This window comes from Cimex lectularius, unplaced genomic scaffold (genome assembly GCF_000648675.2).
Source record: "Cimex lectularius strain Harlan isolate CLEC.00 unplaced genomic scaffold, Clec_2.1 scaffold355, whole genome shotgun sequence".
Classification (NCBI taxonomy): Eukaryota; Metazoa; Arthropoda; class Insecta; order Hemiptera; family Cimicidae; genus Cimex; species Cimex lectularius.
In genome coordinates, this window is record NW_019392930.1 from 151,708 (window position 1) to 168,888 (window position 17,181).

Sequence of the window (17,181 nt, forward strand, 5' to 3'; positions counted from 1 at the left end):
TAAAGACATTAATATAGGATGAAATATGATTCTTTGGTTCAAGATTATAAAAGTATCTAATGCAAGAATGATAAGCAATTTGAAAGCGATGAGCAGATTGAGAGTCTAAGGAAAGTGAGAAAAAAAACACAGGAAGAGAATAAAAGAACTATTAGGGATTTAATAAGGTGAACTCTAGTTCTCTGTAGAGTGAAAAAGCTAAGGTGTCGAAGAGAATGGAGGCTTGAATAGATCTTTTTAATAATAAAGCTTACATGGTCATTCCTTGTAAACTTGAAGTTAAAAATAACTCCAAGGTTTTTAACTTTAGGACAAAAATTAATAGGGGAGCCATTGATACAAGGAGGGTATAGGCAATCTACTTATGGGTTTATTTGAAACTAATAAAAACTGGGATATTTTTGGGTTTAAAAGAATTATTTCTTGACCGTTGGTTGAGAGAATGAAGACCATGGTGAGATAGCTTCAAAGATCTTGTAGGACATTGAATATAAAGTTGAGTGTCATCAGCATAAAGATGAAATTTGGAGAAATTAAGAACTAATCGAAGATCGTTTAGAAACATGGAAATTATCTTATACAAAGACATTCAAAGGGGTGTCACTGGTTGTACGGATTTTATCCCTTTTTCTTCGTTTCTCCTTTTTGCAAATAATTTTAAAATTTGTCATGAAATTTTAGTACAATATACCTCTATTTATATATAAAAATTCTCCTCAAAACCTGACTGCTGAGAGAGATTTCTTTCACCTTCCAATATGAGATATTTATAAATCTCTTAGCTTGCCCCAAAATGTATTTTGTGTTTATATGTAAAGTAAATAAATAAAATAAATAAGTTAATATATTAAAATTGAATAAATGATTCTTGATTAGTCCAAATTACCAAGAACTACTAATTGTTTTATTATTGTTATTCATTGAATGAAATGTAACATTGTAAAAAATATAAATAAATACTTTTTTGTTATTGTTCGTTTGTATGGCATTTGAATGAATGTTTTGTCAGAGTTGGTGTGAGACGTGAACGGAAGACATCTTTAGAAATAATTCGTCCAAAAAATCCGGTCAACAAAAAAGTAATGAAATTTGTAATAAAAAAACAAACATCTGATTGTGAATTGAATTTATGGTGAGTAAGAAATAAAGAGAGTATATAATAATTAGTGTCCATTCTGCAGATTGTGTTTCCAGCCTAGTTCGACGGAATTGAATTTGGCGGCGAGCGAGTCGTGCCTGAAAACAAAGTGACAAATCATTCCGTTATACACAATGTTGAATTTCGACAGTAAATATTAAAAGGCATTTTATCCGTTAGGAATAAAATCATAGATTCGGTCTAGATAGGCTGATTTAAAATAGACCATCTTTTTTGCAAGATTTTCGAGTCGGAAGCTAGGGAGAGGAAGTGGCGAATGTCGGTCTCCTCTCGGGGTAACATGTCTCCGAAGAGACTAGTTATGGCTTAATTATAAGTCAAAGGCGATGGATCAGTCAGTACAGGTATATATTTCGTTTAATTTCTATCGGTATTTGTTCGGAAAAGGGACGAGGACCGGCCCGGAGGCGGAGGACAAGCCCCGGAGCGGTTAGGGCCGCAATTTCCCCGAAGTCGGCTTTTATTCCGGCCCGGATCGGGCCCCCTGCCCCTGAGGACACGGTGCAAAATGTCGGTAAGGTAAACTCCGTGGTGCACACGTGGGGCCTTGAAGCCTGAGGATACTGGCGGATGAGCCACCCCCTTGGGCCGGTCCTCATCCGCCGTCCGATCTTCCGCCCTCGCCGAGAGACGTAGAATCTATTTGCTTTTTAAGGTTATTTACCCGTTTCCAGGAACCTCGCTCGATACCGATCTTTACTTTTTGTATATTTTCTTTAGTTTTATTCCGTTTAAAAAAAACTAAAAAAAACGATAAAATCTTTAAACTTTCATATAACACTGACGCAATTATTTTTATTCCTCGAGAAAAGAAGAAAAATACTTGTATTTTTGAACCAACCTTCAACCTCACAATAAAACAATACAAACTGGAATCCATAATACTAAATAACATCTTAGATAATCAAAGTTTTCCATTTACCAACTTATCAAATCTCTTTCTTCCCATTGCTTCATTCATTACTTTTATAATTTCTCATATCGAACCAGCATTAGGTCACTTATTGGATACTTTTTCACTCACGGTTGAACTACGTGTTTCGGCATTGTGCCATCTAAAGTGAGGAACTGTGTTTCGTTGTCTCTGATCTTTTGGTTTGAACAAACTTACTTGTTTTGGCTTGTACTTTCTGTATTTATTTATCTATCTTTATTGGTGGGTTTGTTGATGTAAAAACATTTGGCTTGTCACAGTAATTATACCACACTAAACTTCCTATAATTCAAACTGTAGTCTCAATTTTGTTAACGGGAGCACATCACTTTTGCGATGAACTATTAAAAAATCCATATATTGAACAAACGAAATGGAAATAAAGTGGTTTTAATTTAAATATGTTTCATTATGCATTGTACTATTGCACTGTTGTAAAAGAAATTAAAAAAAAAAATTACAAAAAAAACAATGTATAAAACACTCCTTATATTTTTTTTGTAAGTAATTGTCACAAATATTTGCTCATTAAATTTAATATAACAACCTTTTTGATTAAAAAAACAAAATGAGTGAATTGATACATAAATTATAATTAAAAAAAAAAAAAAAAAAAATGGAATAATGCCAGGGAAAATAAAATCGCCTACTCATTAGGGTGTCTGGTTATTAGAAGTATCCATTTGGGGAAGTTTGACTATTGTAGTTAAGTTGTTTGGCATTACGCAATCTTGATCAATATGATCATCTACTCCCCCCATCATCAGAGATGTAGACTATTAATATTACAATCTGGCTAATAAGTAATCTTTTGTCTAATAACTACAGACAATACAACTTTTATAAATAACATTTTCTGTTCTAAAATCGTTCGTTACACTTTCAACACTTCACTGCACCGAGATCATGTGGCTTGATGCGTTTGAGTTGTTTGGCTAGATGTCTAATGTGTGGACTCCATGTTGCCTGTTGTTATGTCCTTTAAGCCTTTCGATCGTGGGCTAATGTTGCTTTATAGCTTCCTCTTATTGTTTCCACTTTGTGGTGATGTTGGAGGTCTTCATTGCTGTTGTACCAGGCTACAACTGTGCTTCATATTGCACTATTCTGAAATCTTTGTATGATTTATCTTTGGTCTTGCTGGTACATCCACAGAGCTGGTTGTTATACATACACATAAACTTGAGGACCAGTTGATAAAGTAAAAGCTTACTTTCAATTCGACAAGGTAGATCTTATGCCTATTACCAATACATTTTCCAAAATTATATAATAGGTTATTCCTTTTTTGTTGTTTTTTGTTTTGCTTGCTTCCATTGCAAGCTTGCATCTAATGTCATATTAATATTATGTTGTACCTTCGTTTTTCATAGATAATATCACCTTATGTGAATGCTAAAAGATTTATTTATTCCAGCATCATGGTATTTGTTCTGGTACATTAACTGAAACATTTGGTCAATAGTGTAATTTCTGAGGGTTGGCATATATTTATTGAAAGTACTAAAATGGTTAATCATTTATTGATAACGTTTGATCGATTGCTGGCTCGTGTTGATGCAGGTTTATCAGTCCTGTTTTCTTTAGTCATAACCTATTAGATATTTGTTTATTGCAGGCCCTCTGGTCTTTCTTAGCACATTTTTATCTTTGAACTAATCTTACTGATATTTATAAGCAAAAGCCTGGATACACCGTGGCAAATATTAGCCGGCCCCCTCCATTTTCTGCTAGTTATGATTTCATATTAGACTGCATTACCGATTGATATTTTATTTTTTGTTTTCAGAATTTACAGTTTATTAACTTAGAAGAGATAGAAAGCAATGAAGCAGAGCTTGTACAGTCATTGTTGTACACACTCAGATCGCCTAAGTTAGAATTGCCTTGGATTGAGCAGGAGGAATCTCAATGGAATCAGCAACATCATTTTGGTAAGTGACAATAAAATATTATTTTTATTTCGGGTCGTATTGTTAAGGAAGGTCAGTCGTATTGTTAAGAAAGTAGATAACATTATGAATACTCATAATGTCTAGGCATTGATGCTTTTAAATGTTGAAAGCTTTTTATTTACCACACATTTCTTTTTATTTACTTGAAATAATTTTTGTGTAACTTTAAAATTATTAAAGCATGGGCCTCTGAAATTTATGTTTATATATTTTTTATGAAAATTTTACATACACACTTTCAAAAGCATGCACACTTTGTCATACCCAGGCTCTCTTTATAATAAATCACATTGTCATGGGTTTGTCCTTGGACCGGGTGGTATAGCCTTTTGTGCTACGTCTTTACTACGTATTTGATCAGTTTGGCTTTGATCTCTTTTCTAAGAGTAAGGCGAGCAACCCCTTGATACCTCCCTCGCGGGAGAAATATAGGTTCCAGTTGCCAACAATTCCCTTCTGGATCAGCACTCAGTGATTGAACAGTCTTATGATTTCCCTGATGCCCTGATCTTCACCTGCTATGTTCTCAGGCCTCAGCCAACTCTTCCGACCAACCGAGGCATTCCCATTGTCCTCTGGTCCTTCGGCAGGTGTTGGGAGGATCCGATGAGACCACTGACAAATAAAGCTTATCCTCAATCATTTCCTATCATTTTAGGCTCACCAGATTGTTCATCCTTAGCTTATCTGGCTCATACTGAATGACATATTGAATTGCTGATTCAACACGTCCACAGAAAAGGTGAAAAAGTCCCTGTTCAGGCACTTTGTCACCAGTTACTTCTCGGACTGTCGACAATCCACTGGTCTCTAGGTGCTGGAGCTCTACAGTGGAAATTTTCCTGCCTCTCTCTTCCAAAAATTGGGCATCACAGTTTTTTCTTTCTGGAAACGACAATAAATTAATAAACGCAACAATAAAAATAACATAATAATGTCAAATAATTAAACGGCACAGTTAGAAAAAAATTGCATAAAATAAAAATTCGAACATTTTAACTGCTTCTTTCTTCTCCTGTACACAAAAACCCTTTACTCACTTGAGCCTTCAGAGCTTGGAAGTTAAAGGACAAAATAAAAAGTAACAAAAAGTTAAAATCAAGTCCTTTCACATGCATTCAAACTCCTCGCTGTCATGTTTGAGCTTGAACCTTGCTCAGTCTCGGCCGGGTCTCCTACAGCTCCCAGGACTGCCTGCACATCTCCAGCCTCATCAACCTCGCGGAAGACACCCCTACATCTTTGATCCTGGCCACTCTGAAAAAATCCTTATTTTCCGTGTACTTGTAACAACATATAATGTTTTTAATTTTGTTTTGTATTTATCTTCAACTGTCGAATTTCTGTAAGTTTGCATTTGTGTTTTTTTTATGATTCGTCAAAACAAGCACTCACACACAAATAAACAATTAGACACACACTAAAAAAATAAACAAAACCAAAAAAGCAGTCATGCTTGTTTAAAATAAATAAATAAATAAAAATAAATAAAACTAGCAAATACCATTTACTTAAACAGAAAAATTAATACACATACATTTTTACATTCTCTCGGACAAAAAAAAAAAAAAACTGATATACCCACACTTACTCTATAAAATAAAAGAATAGTATTTTGTAGTCTTTTTTTTGGTTTTTGCATGTCTTATAAAGTACTTTTTATTTATTTTGTTTGGTGTAGGGAATCAACATTCGCTTGCTTCTCCGACCCCATGGGTTCACGTAATGTATTACACAGGTATACAATAAGAGTAAGGAAAAGAGGTTTTATAGTTATAAAAAGTACTGAATAATTAATTAATATAATGAATCTAAAAAAATAATAAAATAAAGCATTTTTGTAAAACAAATAAAAGTTAACCTTTACTTTAACAGTAAATACATGTTGTGTTAATTGTTGTTAGTAAATATAGAGTATAGTTTATTCTATATTTTTTTCCCAATCCATCTTGTTCTTACTCTTGTAATATTCAACATTTGTTAGCTGCTTTACATTTTTCTAATGCAAGAAAACAGCGTAACCAGTTTTGGCCTGAGCTTGAGTTATAAGTCCACACCTGCCCTATCCTCATAACATGTTCTCTGCCGAAATCAAAACATTTTAACATTTTAGGATAACTCGTTATTAATTTAATTTTGTATTTCCATTTGAAATGTGGTTTTCTAACCAAGTTTATTAACAATTTTAAAAATTTATGACGAAGCAAAATACCTGAAAACATTACATAATGTGTGTTTGAATTTTTCTTAATTGTAGTTTTAAAATGAAGAAGCTTTTATGTGGGTTAATTTTGTGTTTCAAATTATAAATATATTTTTTGTCCGTTTTTTCTTTTTCTGTTCTAGATGGGGAAGCTGAGGTTTACGATGGAGGAGGAGGGAACGAAGTCTATCATCAGATGCAAGTACCACCGGTAGCGGCCACGACTCTTTCTCAAATGTTTCATCACACTCAGGTCATACCGCAAATGCCGAATTTGACGGCCTATGTACAGACGCCAAATCTTGGATATGGGCTGCCACCACCTCCACCGATGGCCACCTATCACCCTACTCCTGTTTACCAGGAGGGACGGAGGCCTAGGGCGGCCAAGCCAAGTCCCAAAAGGAACAGGGAAGGCAATTATCAACCCGTAACGGCAGCACCTACTGCTTATACCACTCATCAGTTCCCCATACCTATGTCTTATCAGTACTTACACCAGCCACCTCCTGCACACATCCCGACTCCTCAACACGCAACAGGCCATCCTCTATATATGACACAGGCGATCCCATTATACCACACTGCTTATAACTACCCAACAACTGTATTTTCGACATTGCAACAGCCACAACAGCAACAACAGATGAATGTCCCTCAAGAAGACGTCAAGACAACACAGCCAGATTTTGAAAAGAAACCCAGTCAAAATCAGATGTGTGCCAAACAAGAAGTCAAAACTGTGACTCATGAACAGCACCCGCCTCCCAGCAACTCCCCTTCGAACAAATCAGAGGACAAACCTATAAAATCGTTACCGATAAATGCCATAAAAACGACTTCTCTACCTTCCATGCCACCGCCAACTAAAAGGCGTAGTAACGAAGAACAATCTACGCCTCAGGGGAGCCAACCTACCCAAACACCGCATACATCACCACAACAGATTACTCAGTCTCAACCGCCACCATCGTCAGCGTCACAGCCTAATATCAAATCATGGGCACAGATAACTGCAAACAAAGGCTCAATGGACGGTGAACACCATCAGCAAATCCCTCAGCAAAAACTAAACACTTGCAAACCTCCTATCAACGCTGTCGTCGTCTCGACACCACCTCGTGATCTTACAAATTTGCCTGCTCCTGAACCCTCACAGGACAAAGAAGATGTCGATCCTCAATTACGAAACCTAGGAGGTCAGTTATGCATTTAAAACAAACCAATTCTTTTTGTTTCCTTTTTTTTTTTTTTTCTTCTAACCATTTAGGCTGGGAAGTTTAATAAATTTTTATTTTAATTTTTATGTAATATTTATATTTTAAATATAGAATGTTTTTGAAGGAGTCAAAAAATTTTTTAAGATTATTTTTTTATATTTTAATTGCTTCACACTTCATTTGCTCTGCATTATGTTTATTTTCCTTAATCGCCACTTGTCTATTTTTATCAATTTTCTTTTTCTTTCGAGAATTGATTGTATTAATATATTCTTCACATCGGACAAATTTAAATCCTAATATTTTCTCATGTTTTTGGAAAATGTTTATTTTATGTTTGAGCAGAAGTGTTAACGAATTACACACTGGACCACAAAAGCATAGTACTCACACCAAGAGGCCTTAAAAACCCATCGAACTACTGCTACATCAATGCTATTCTCCAGGCCCTCTTGGCTTGCCCGGCATTTTACAACTTAATAAAAGTCATTTCCGAGGTGAAACACGCCGTACAGAAATTCCCGACGATGGACAGACAGACTACAACCAAAAACAGAACGCCCATTATCGATTGTATGTAAGTAGACCTCCTTGGCATTTTATTTAAATTAAAAATGTACTGTAAATATCGTTCATTTACATTTTGACAATTGTTATTGTTTTAGGATCCAGTTTATCAAAGAATTTACACCGGCGCCTGTCTCTAAGCACGGTAAACGTGACAAAGCGAGGAAAGAAAAAGAAGAGAGTTCTTGCGATATGCCTCCTGTCGGCTCGCCATTCGAACCGACTTACATTTACAAGATGTTGAGAGCACTCAGAAGTGAGGACTCATTTCACGAAGAGGGCAGACAAGAAGATGCTGAGGAATTCCTCTCCCTGTTGCTCAACAAGCTAAATGATGAAATGTTAGAGGTGAGTTACTTTCTGTTTTAAAATATACCCAAAACTGATTGGTTTATGTCCACTAACAGTAGTACTTTTAGCACTTAATGCTGAATAGTTCTTCATCTAGTGGTACACTAATGTTTTTGTTTTAACATGGTTAACAAATAAGAGTGAGTTTGGTAATCTTAATGGCAAACAACAATTGCTTTAGTTTTAGTAAATAATAAATTCATTATGAATTTATTACAATTGTTAACATGTTGAGGACCAAGGTGGTTATGATGTCTTGTGCCACATGAGTCGTACTGGGTTTTATTTTGGTCGTTAAACTTGAAAATATTTTTTAATCTGATTAAAGTTATTTTACTTGTAATTAATAGGAAAAATAACCCACAGGATAAGATTGCAAGTCTGTATGTCTTGTGTATTTAAAATTTAATCCATATGTGGAAAATCAAGGAGTCCAATATTCACAAACCCTGTTCTAGGGCGTGAATGGAGGATTTCATTCTCAGAGAGTTGGCGCAAGTTGAATGATACATTGTGCCGTAGTATTGAGAAATACAGATAAAAAGAAAGTAAAATGTTTACTGTTAATATGCATATATTTCATTAATTATGTAGATGTTTTTCCCCTTCCGCAGTGTTGACAGAACATGTAAATGAACTCAGCCGTATCCATTTAATATATGTTTTAATTAATTCAATCCTCACACAAGATTTAACAGAGTTCTAAGACCTTTTTGACTGTCAAAACTAAACTACATTAACATAAGAAATGGAATTGTGCGGTTCTACCAAGCTATCCAAAAAGTTCTCAGACAAATTGTCAAAGCCTCCTTACATCACTAACCTCAACATCACTGTCATCAATGAAGTCATCCATACCTGATTACAAAAGTTTCATGCCAGCCTCTCAATTCATCCTAATGCTACTGCTTAAACCCTCTTCACACATTCCTATAAAATCTGCTGCATCACCTTACTCGACGATGGCCTTTTTTTCCCTTAAGGCTAGGTGCATATTGAGATATAATGACATGATGTGAATGAGCCATGATGTCACCACACCTAGCGCTGTGATCGCATGTTGCAATACAATTATATACTGCGCTCGAACAAGTAGCCACCTGTTTATTTATTTTTAAGTCCGATAAAGTTATATGGTTTTTTACTTACGGTCCAACTTCCACTCGACAAGTTTCCTTTCCCGTTGACACAGTTGTGCTATCCTCTTGATTCTGATTCCACAATTGCATCGGAGGAGCTCCAGGCAAACTGGTTGCAAATAGCCAAATCTATCAAATTCTGACGCCTTAAAATGCCTTATAAATGGAAGCAAATGCATCTTTATTACCTTTACCCTCCAAAACAAAACCCATCATACAATATTCCCAATAATAATCTTAGCCCAAAAACTGACTGTATGCTGCCTTAGGTCATGAGATTAAAAACTCAGTATCACGAGCGGGATTCATACCCTAACCATCCCTGTAAGGCTAACCAGGCCTGAACGACAAACCATTACCCTCTTTTTTCATTGTCGGTCCCTTTCACCTCAAAGAAGCCGACTCACAGAAAAATGATCTATCCATACTTCCTTCCCATTACTCCAAAATCTATAACAGCATATATAAACAGAAAAACATTATCTTGTTAACACTCTCAACACGACACACACAACAGTGCTACATCTACACCAAAGATCTCAGTAAAGATCACGTTGCACGACGAAAGAAAATGTTTTTCTAAACCTACATCACACCAGACCGCACGATCTCTAAATAACCATCAGTCAATCGAACCACAAACTCTAATGGGTTGTATTATATGTTTGTATGTTATTGATATTAAATTTGATTTATGATATTATCGTAGCTGCAGCTGAGTTTACATGTCTGTTTTATAATTGAATTAAATTGTTTTATTATTATAATTTGTCTATATCTCTGTTGATGTAAACATTTCTAGAAAGTTACGTTTTTCTTTGTTTTGTTCTATGTTTAAAATTTTTGATTGTTGAAATCGAAATTGTATTGCTGTTTAAAATGGTGGGTAACCAGTGCTGTAGGATTTTGTTTTGATTTTTTACAATCATAGATATGTTGTTTTACCCTTTTATCCAGATATTGGGATGTAATTCTGATGTAAGTTGCTGGACAATTTATACAATTGATTTTGTAAATTACATCAGACTTATTTGTTAATGGAGTGGGATCTTCAATTTTGAAAAAAGTGTGTGAATAGTTTTATTGTTTTTGAAGGCTATTTTTAAAGTTATCTGAAGGAAGAAGTATGTTTAATTTGTATGATAGGCCATGAATGAATGGATATGTGTTGGTTTGTTTGTGTTTGATAGAACTGATGTAGTGTTATTAGTGATAGTGTTGAGTTGTTGTTGTTGATAGTCTGTTGACTTTGTGTTTAGGGTATTGACTGTTATGTAGGATATGTTTGTATATGTTTGTTCTTGCGGTGAAAAGATACCTGGCTCAGGGTAACAATTATGCGAAGTAGCCCTTTGGGTGTGTTTATTATTGTATGATGGGGATGGTGTGGTGTGACATTGAGGTTGCAATCTATGTTTCTTGGGTTTTGATACTAATTGGTGATTAATGTGCCATCTGGTTATTTTATTACAAGTGTATCTTATTATGATCTTAGCGTAATTAGTGGTCACTAAATAGTACACGCTTAGGTACTATCTTGATTCACATTTAACCCTCAGAACAGACACTACTGAAACCGATTTGGACATATGGATTATAACTATGGAGCATCACTGAACCTTCTGACATCCAAAGAATATCCTTCCTCCAAAGTCCTCAAAACCATTTCAATGCTCCCTACAATGACTTCAAATATCCTTTGTTAAAAACCTAATCCCCCAACAAATTTACCATTTCCATCAAAAGCTATCCTTACAACCTAACCCATTGGCCTGACCCATGTCCCTACAACCTAGTCATAGTGCACAACCCATTTATTTTTCTATGCTTCAAAATGAGGCACCACATCGCGGTGTCTCATTACACTCCTTGCTTAATAATTAATTTGTTCATGTCAATAAAATCATTCATTCATATTGATTAATTTATCATTTTGTATTTTATAGCTACAAAAACTGTTTCAAGATCCAAAAAGTCCACCTGTTGTCAATGGGGAAGTGACTTCCAATGGTGATTCTCACAATGAAGACGATTCTGTTTGGAAGGTGTTTTTTCCTCATATAATTTTTTTCATGTTAACACTTTCGGTGCCCTTATCATTTTGTAGTTAACAGTAGTTTCTATAATATTACAATATGCATAATTGATTTATTTTTTCTTAAATAACCAGTGAGATTTCTCCTTGAGATCTCCAGATCTTAATGGTCTGCCTTTGATTGCTATTTTGGTCAAAGAGAAATCTCAAAAATTCAGAAGTTGCCTGTTGTGATATCTAGAAGTTTATAGTGCTGAAAGTAGTGAAAGTTTGGTTGCTTTGAGTTTAAAAATAAATACTTAATTAAGCCTGTCAAGTCTTATTTATTTTTTCCACATTCTCAGGAAGTGACAACTAAAGGCAATCGGATTACAAGGAGAGCTGAACTTGAGCGAACTCCTCTATCTGATATATTCCGAGGCCAACTCAGGTCTAGTGTGCACAGGCCTGAACTCTCTTCCTCGTCTGACAACGTCCAGCCTTTTTTCACACTCCAGTTGGATATAGAAGTAAGCCATATTTAACAAATAAAAATAATAATAATAAAACGATTGACTTTTTCACATATTTCTTTCAGTCTTCTGAGTCGGTGAGTGAAGCGTTAGAAAAACTAGTCGGCAGGTACCCAGTCGAAGGGGCGACTCCATCGCAAGAGGTCAAGATGTTTCAGCAACAGTCACTCGACCAACTGCCGTGTGTACTTATTCTCCATCTCAAATGTTTCCATTATCGACAGCAGACTCCGAGCAAAATTGTAAAGGCCTTGCAGTTCCCCATCGACCTCAAGCTTGACCAAAGTGAGTGTCTTTATTTTTCGAGTGGAAAAAATAAATAAATAAAGCAGTGATGATAGGTTTTGCAGATAATGAATTCTGCATATTCTGAAAACACTGCAATATAAATTCGCCGAAACTGATAACTTGCTTAATAAAATTAAGCAATGTTCATGTTTTGTTGAAACAAATGTTTAATTTATAGAAAATTTGAACTAAATGTAAAGGCCTTGCAGTTTCCCATTGAACTCAAGCTTGACCAAAATGAGTTTCTTTATTTGTCTAGTGGAGAAAATAAATAAATAAAGCAGTGATGATAGGTTTTGCAGATAATGGATTCTGCATATTCTGAAAACACTGCAATACAAATTCGCCGAAACTGATAATTTGCTTAATAAAATTAAGCAATGTTCATGTTTTGTTGAAACAAATGTTTAATTTATAGAAAATTTGAACTAAATGTAGAGGCCTTGCAGTTCCCCATTGAACCTCAAGCTTGACCAAAATGAGTTTCTTTATTTGTCTAGTGGAGAAAATAAATAAATAAAGCAGTGATGATAGGTTTTGTAGATAATGAATTCTGCATATTCTGAAAACACTGCAATATAAATTCGCCGAAACTGATAATTTGCTTAATAAAATTAAGCAATGTTCATGTTTTGTTGAAACAAATGTTTAATTTATAGAAAATTTAAACTAAAACTCTTTATTTGTTGAGGTTTGAATTGACAATTTTAGTTTAATTGAAGAGGGGCTGGTCAACCAATTTTTGTGTTAAAAAGTCGTTTTTTTATTAAACTAGATTTTCTACATCGTTTGATGTAAAGGGTTTGTGATTTTGAGCAGCTGGAAGTGCAGTAGAAATGACACTTATTTCTTACATTCACTAATTACATGGTCCGCTTGACCAATTAATATATCACAATTAATTAAGGTTTTAGGTAAAAATGGCAAAAAGGAGGGAAAATTCAAAAGGTGGGGTTGAGATGGGAAGTTAGTGTCCGAGTTGATCGATGTCACGATAGCTCAAGTGGTAGAGCAGCGGCGTATCTAGCTGAAGATCGTGGGTTCGAATCCTATTGACTTTTTTATCTCAACTAAAAACCTTAATTAATTGTAACTTATTTCTTACTGAGACAGACTGCTTTCCTATGGAAAAATGTATCTCCCATGCCACAACCGTGCACTCAGAGCATTGGAAAAATCTTCCCTTGTTGTTCTCCTTTTTGTACTATACACTTTTCTACATGACATGACTGAATTTATATAAAAATATGGGTAACAAAAAAAACAAAAACCATAAACCACAAGGTGATTTAAAAATTAAAAGATCTACACAGATTAGTACAAATAGATAAATTTAACATGACAGGAACCTTGCTAACTGGCTGAGAGATTTTTAACATGGCAGTGCTGTGCTGTGTGGGCCAACGCCAACAAAATGATAGGCTACATAATGTCTAAATTCAAACGTAACAAAAAAAAACCTGTGTGAAAAATACATTTTTGACCTTCAAGTTCCTTTTTCTCATATGCCGTTCGATATTTTAAAGGTTTTTTAATTTAACAAGGACAAAAAACAACCTGCCTTGAGCCGTCTGCATTGTAAGATGAAGTAAATAAAGTAACACTTCCCGAAATTTTCGATTTCTGGCGCCCTTAGTATTTAATAGTAGTTTTTCTTTATTTGCAGTACAATAACTATATGAGGGGGCATAGGTGGCCGCAAGGGTTTAGGTACTGACATAAGGTAAAGGTCCCGGGTTCGAATCCAGCAGCCCTGCGTTCGAACCCAACATACTTACAAATGGGCTTTTTTTTTAAAAACACCAGCACCCTGAGGGTTGATATAACCTCTGCTGTTGAGAACCCTCGTAACAAAAAAAACAAAACTATAATAATAATAATAATAATATGCATTATAACTTATATCAAAATGTTCATAAGAGAGCACTGATTAAAATGAGACTTAACTCTGTTGTGATCAGACCGTTAATTCATTAAATATTTAAAAAGAAAGAAAAAAGGATGGAGGGAATAGGAAAAAGAATCAGATTTTGGTTGACACCCCTCCCCCCTAACCATCCCTAATTAGGATATCATCTCTCACACAAAGTAATATCTGCTTTGTAATCCACCCCAACCCAAATTCTACCACCGTCATTAAGCATATCAAACTGTCCATAAACTATACCATCAACATCTTCACTGGCTCAAAGTTGACCAAAGTGAGTTTTTCAATTTTTACTATGTTTAAAAATGTAAATTAGTAAATACAGCAGCAATGGTGATAGGTTTTGTAGGTAATGAATTCTGCATATTCTGAAAACCCTGCTAAATCAATTCGCCAAAACCTGATCATTTGCTCTATAAAATTAAGCAATGTTCATGTTTTGTTGAAACAAATGTCTAGAGTATTAATACTGTGCAAACTATTTACCAATTTTTCTGTTCTAGATTAATTAAGTGATATGCATATATAATATACAAGGGTTTCACCATCCTTGCAAATTTCAAATGGTCCTTAATTATCTCTCATCATCCTTCACAAAAAGCATGGTGATAGAATTTTAGATAATGAATTCTACACATTCTGAAAACACTGCTATATCATTTCAACAAAACTCAAATTTGCAAATTTTATAAACTTTTTTAGACTAATTCTGGTGACACTCTATACTCTCCAGACCTTGCCTATTGTAATTTTTACTTGTTCCGCACCTTGACAACTCAGGTAGGGAATTTTTACATGAAAATTTTCTGAAAATTGTACTTACAGATTTCTTCTTCATAAAATTTTCATAAAAAGGGCATATTACTGCTACTACAATGATAAAGAAGCAGAATAATAATTTAGCAGTATGATAAAGAAAAAGAAGGAAATTGCGTTTTGGAATAAAAATAAAATAAATTTGTATTTTGAAAGTTGGACTTTTACTGAAACTGAAAATACTTATGCACAAGCCCAACATAAAAAATATATGTATTTCATTTCTTTTTTTAATGAAAATATGAAACTTTTATTCAAATTGCAAATTAAAAAAGCAGTAATGGAAATCCTGTTATATTGAAAATATGAGATAAAAATAGGTAAAATTAAGAAAATTTACCCCGAAATGTCATAAAACATCAATATTGAGTCACTTTTTGTAAATGATGTTTCTACTCACAGATTTACACACATCTTTATTATTTCTGTCGATATTAAGTTTTAAAAATGTCAATATTTGTGTATAAAAAAATATGAAACACATAACAATGTGCTCTTTAATAACAAATATAGGTTTTGGGGATAGGTTTTGTGGATAATGAATTCTGCATATTCTGTGAACACTGCTATATCAATTCAACAAAACTGAAAATTAACTTACTATAATTTATTGGTCATGTTTTGTTGAAACATATGTTTAAAAGCTGGAAGTTATACAGTTCAGCTAATAATCTAAATTGCTGCAGTCACATGGAAAGCAGAAGCGTTTTAATTTAATTACAGCTAAATTCCGATATATCATAACAAAGTGCATGTCTGTTGAAAAAAATCTCATTAAATTATATAAAACCAGTGCATTTCAGTCCCCTTGTAACATATTTTTACCACCTTCAAGGCCTTTATTATTCATGTTTTAGTGTTGAAATCCCAATTAAACATATGAATAGAACTTATTCACATTCTAGCATTGAAATTCTGATTGAATGTAGGATAAGGGTGGTAGGAGTTTCCAGGATTTTGTTTTTTATTTCGAAATGACAATTTCTCAGCTTCCGATAGTTCACAATACTGTGCATTAATTGTGCGTCGATCATGGGGGAAGTCTACATGAAAAGTTGCCTCAATGTTAGCCTCGGTCAAACTCGCCTTTGGGTGGTGATCGTGGCTCTTGTTCTCTACCTTTCATGCATCCCAGAAAAATTTTGCCAAGCAAAGAGTGTGATAAAGGGACCTGGGAGAGTTGCATACAGTTCTCCTCTGGTCTGTAACAACCCAATCTACCTTTATATCAACCCTTTTCTGGTCTACAACCTCTCTGACTTTTTATGAAAATCAGTCCCGATTATATTTAATAGTCCCTCGTATTTTTCATTTTTATCCTCAATATACTTTAATCTCAAAGTATTGAATATATCAATATATTCTTATCCTTTTGAAGATATATCAGGATTTAGCTAGAATTTGATTTTTTAATTAACAATTTTTTTAGTTTATTTTAAAAAATACTGAATTATTGATTATTGTGTTTTTATTTATTTTTTGCAGAACTTCTGTCAAGTAAGAATCAGAGTGCTGTAAAGGCTCGTCAATATAAACTATTTGCAGGTAAGATATTTTTGACAATCTTTTGAACATTTTTCCCTGATTTTCCCAAAATTTAGCCTTCTCGGAATTTGTTAAATTTGATTCCGGGCGTGCCTTTCTGGGATACATTAAATGTTCAGATTTGAGATTACTTTACGTTGAAGACCGTTAACTTGTAAAGCGCTGAAATATCTGACACACCGTTAAAAATCTTTTATATTACTATAAATTTAAGTTAATGGTTTTATTTAATTTATTAATTTATTTTTTCCCCCCCAGTTGTCTATCACGACGGGAAGGAAGCGACGAAGGGACATTATTTAACTGATGTCTTCTATCTTGGTGGTGGCTGCCCTGGTTGGATCCGGTATGACGACGCGTTGGTCACCCAGATTGCCGAAAGCCAAGTCCTCCATCCGAGCCCGCCCCGCGTACCATATCTCCTCTACTACAGACGAGCTGATACGATTGGACCGCAAAGCAATCTAGTCTCAAAGTCTTAAAACAAAAGGGATAAAAAAAGAGAAAAAATGTCTTAAAAGATTAGGTAT

General features: G+C 34.5%; 1 protein-coding gene across 7 annotated transcripts; it reads left to right on the plus strand.

Annotated features, from left to right (window-relative positions):
• The first annotated feature begins 1,166 nt into the window (after positions 1 to 1,166).
• On the plus strand, positions 1,167 to 17,181 carry LOC106673384 (ubiquitin carboxyl-terminal hydrolase 10). Of its 7 annotated transcripts, none has more exons than XM_014405476.2 (11): positions 1,169 to 1,503; positions 3,883 to 4,027; positions 5,730 to 5,786; positions 6,395 to 7,450; positions 7,817 to 8,048; positions 8,137 to 8,386; positions 11,475 to 11,573; positions 11,908 to 12,072; positions 12,141 to 12,360; positions 16,592 to 16,651; positions 16,910 to 17,181. In XM_014405476.2, the coding sequence occupies exons 1-11, from the start codon at positions 1,486 to 1,488 to the stop codon at positions 17,131 to 17,133; spliced, it is 2,526 nt and encodes an 841-aa protein (XP_014260962.1). In that variant the 5' UTR covers positions 1,169 to 1,485; the 3' UTR covers positions 17,134 to 17,181. The 7 variants fall into 7 exon arrangements, with proteins under 7 accessions (XP_024085122.1, XP_014260962.1, XP_014260965.1 ...); XM_024229352.1 differs by lacking the exon at positions 1,169 to 1,503 and adding an exon at positions 1,526 to 1,673; XM_024229355.1 differs by lacking the exon at positions 1,169 to 1,503 and adding an exon at positions 1,722 to 1,814.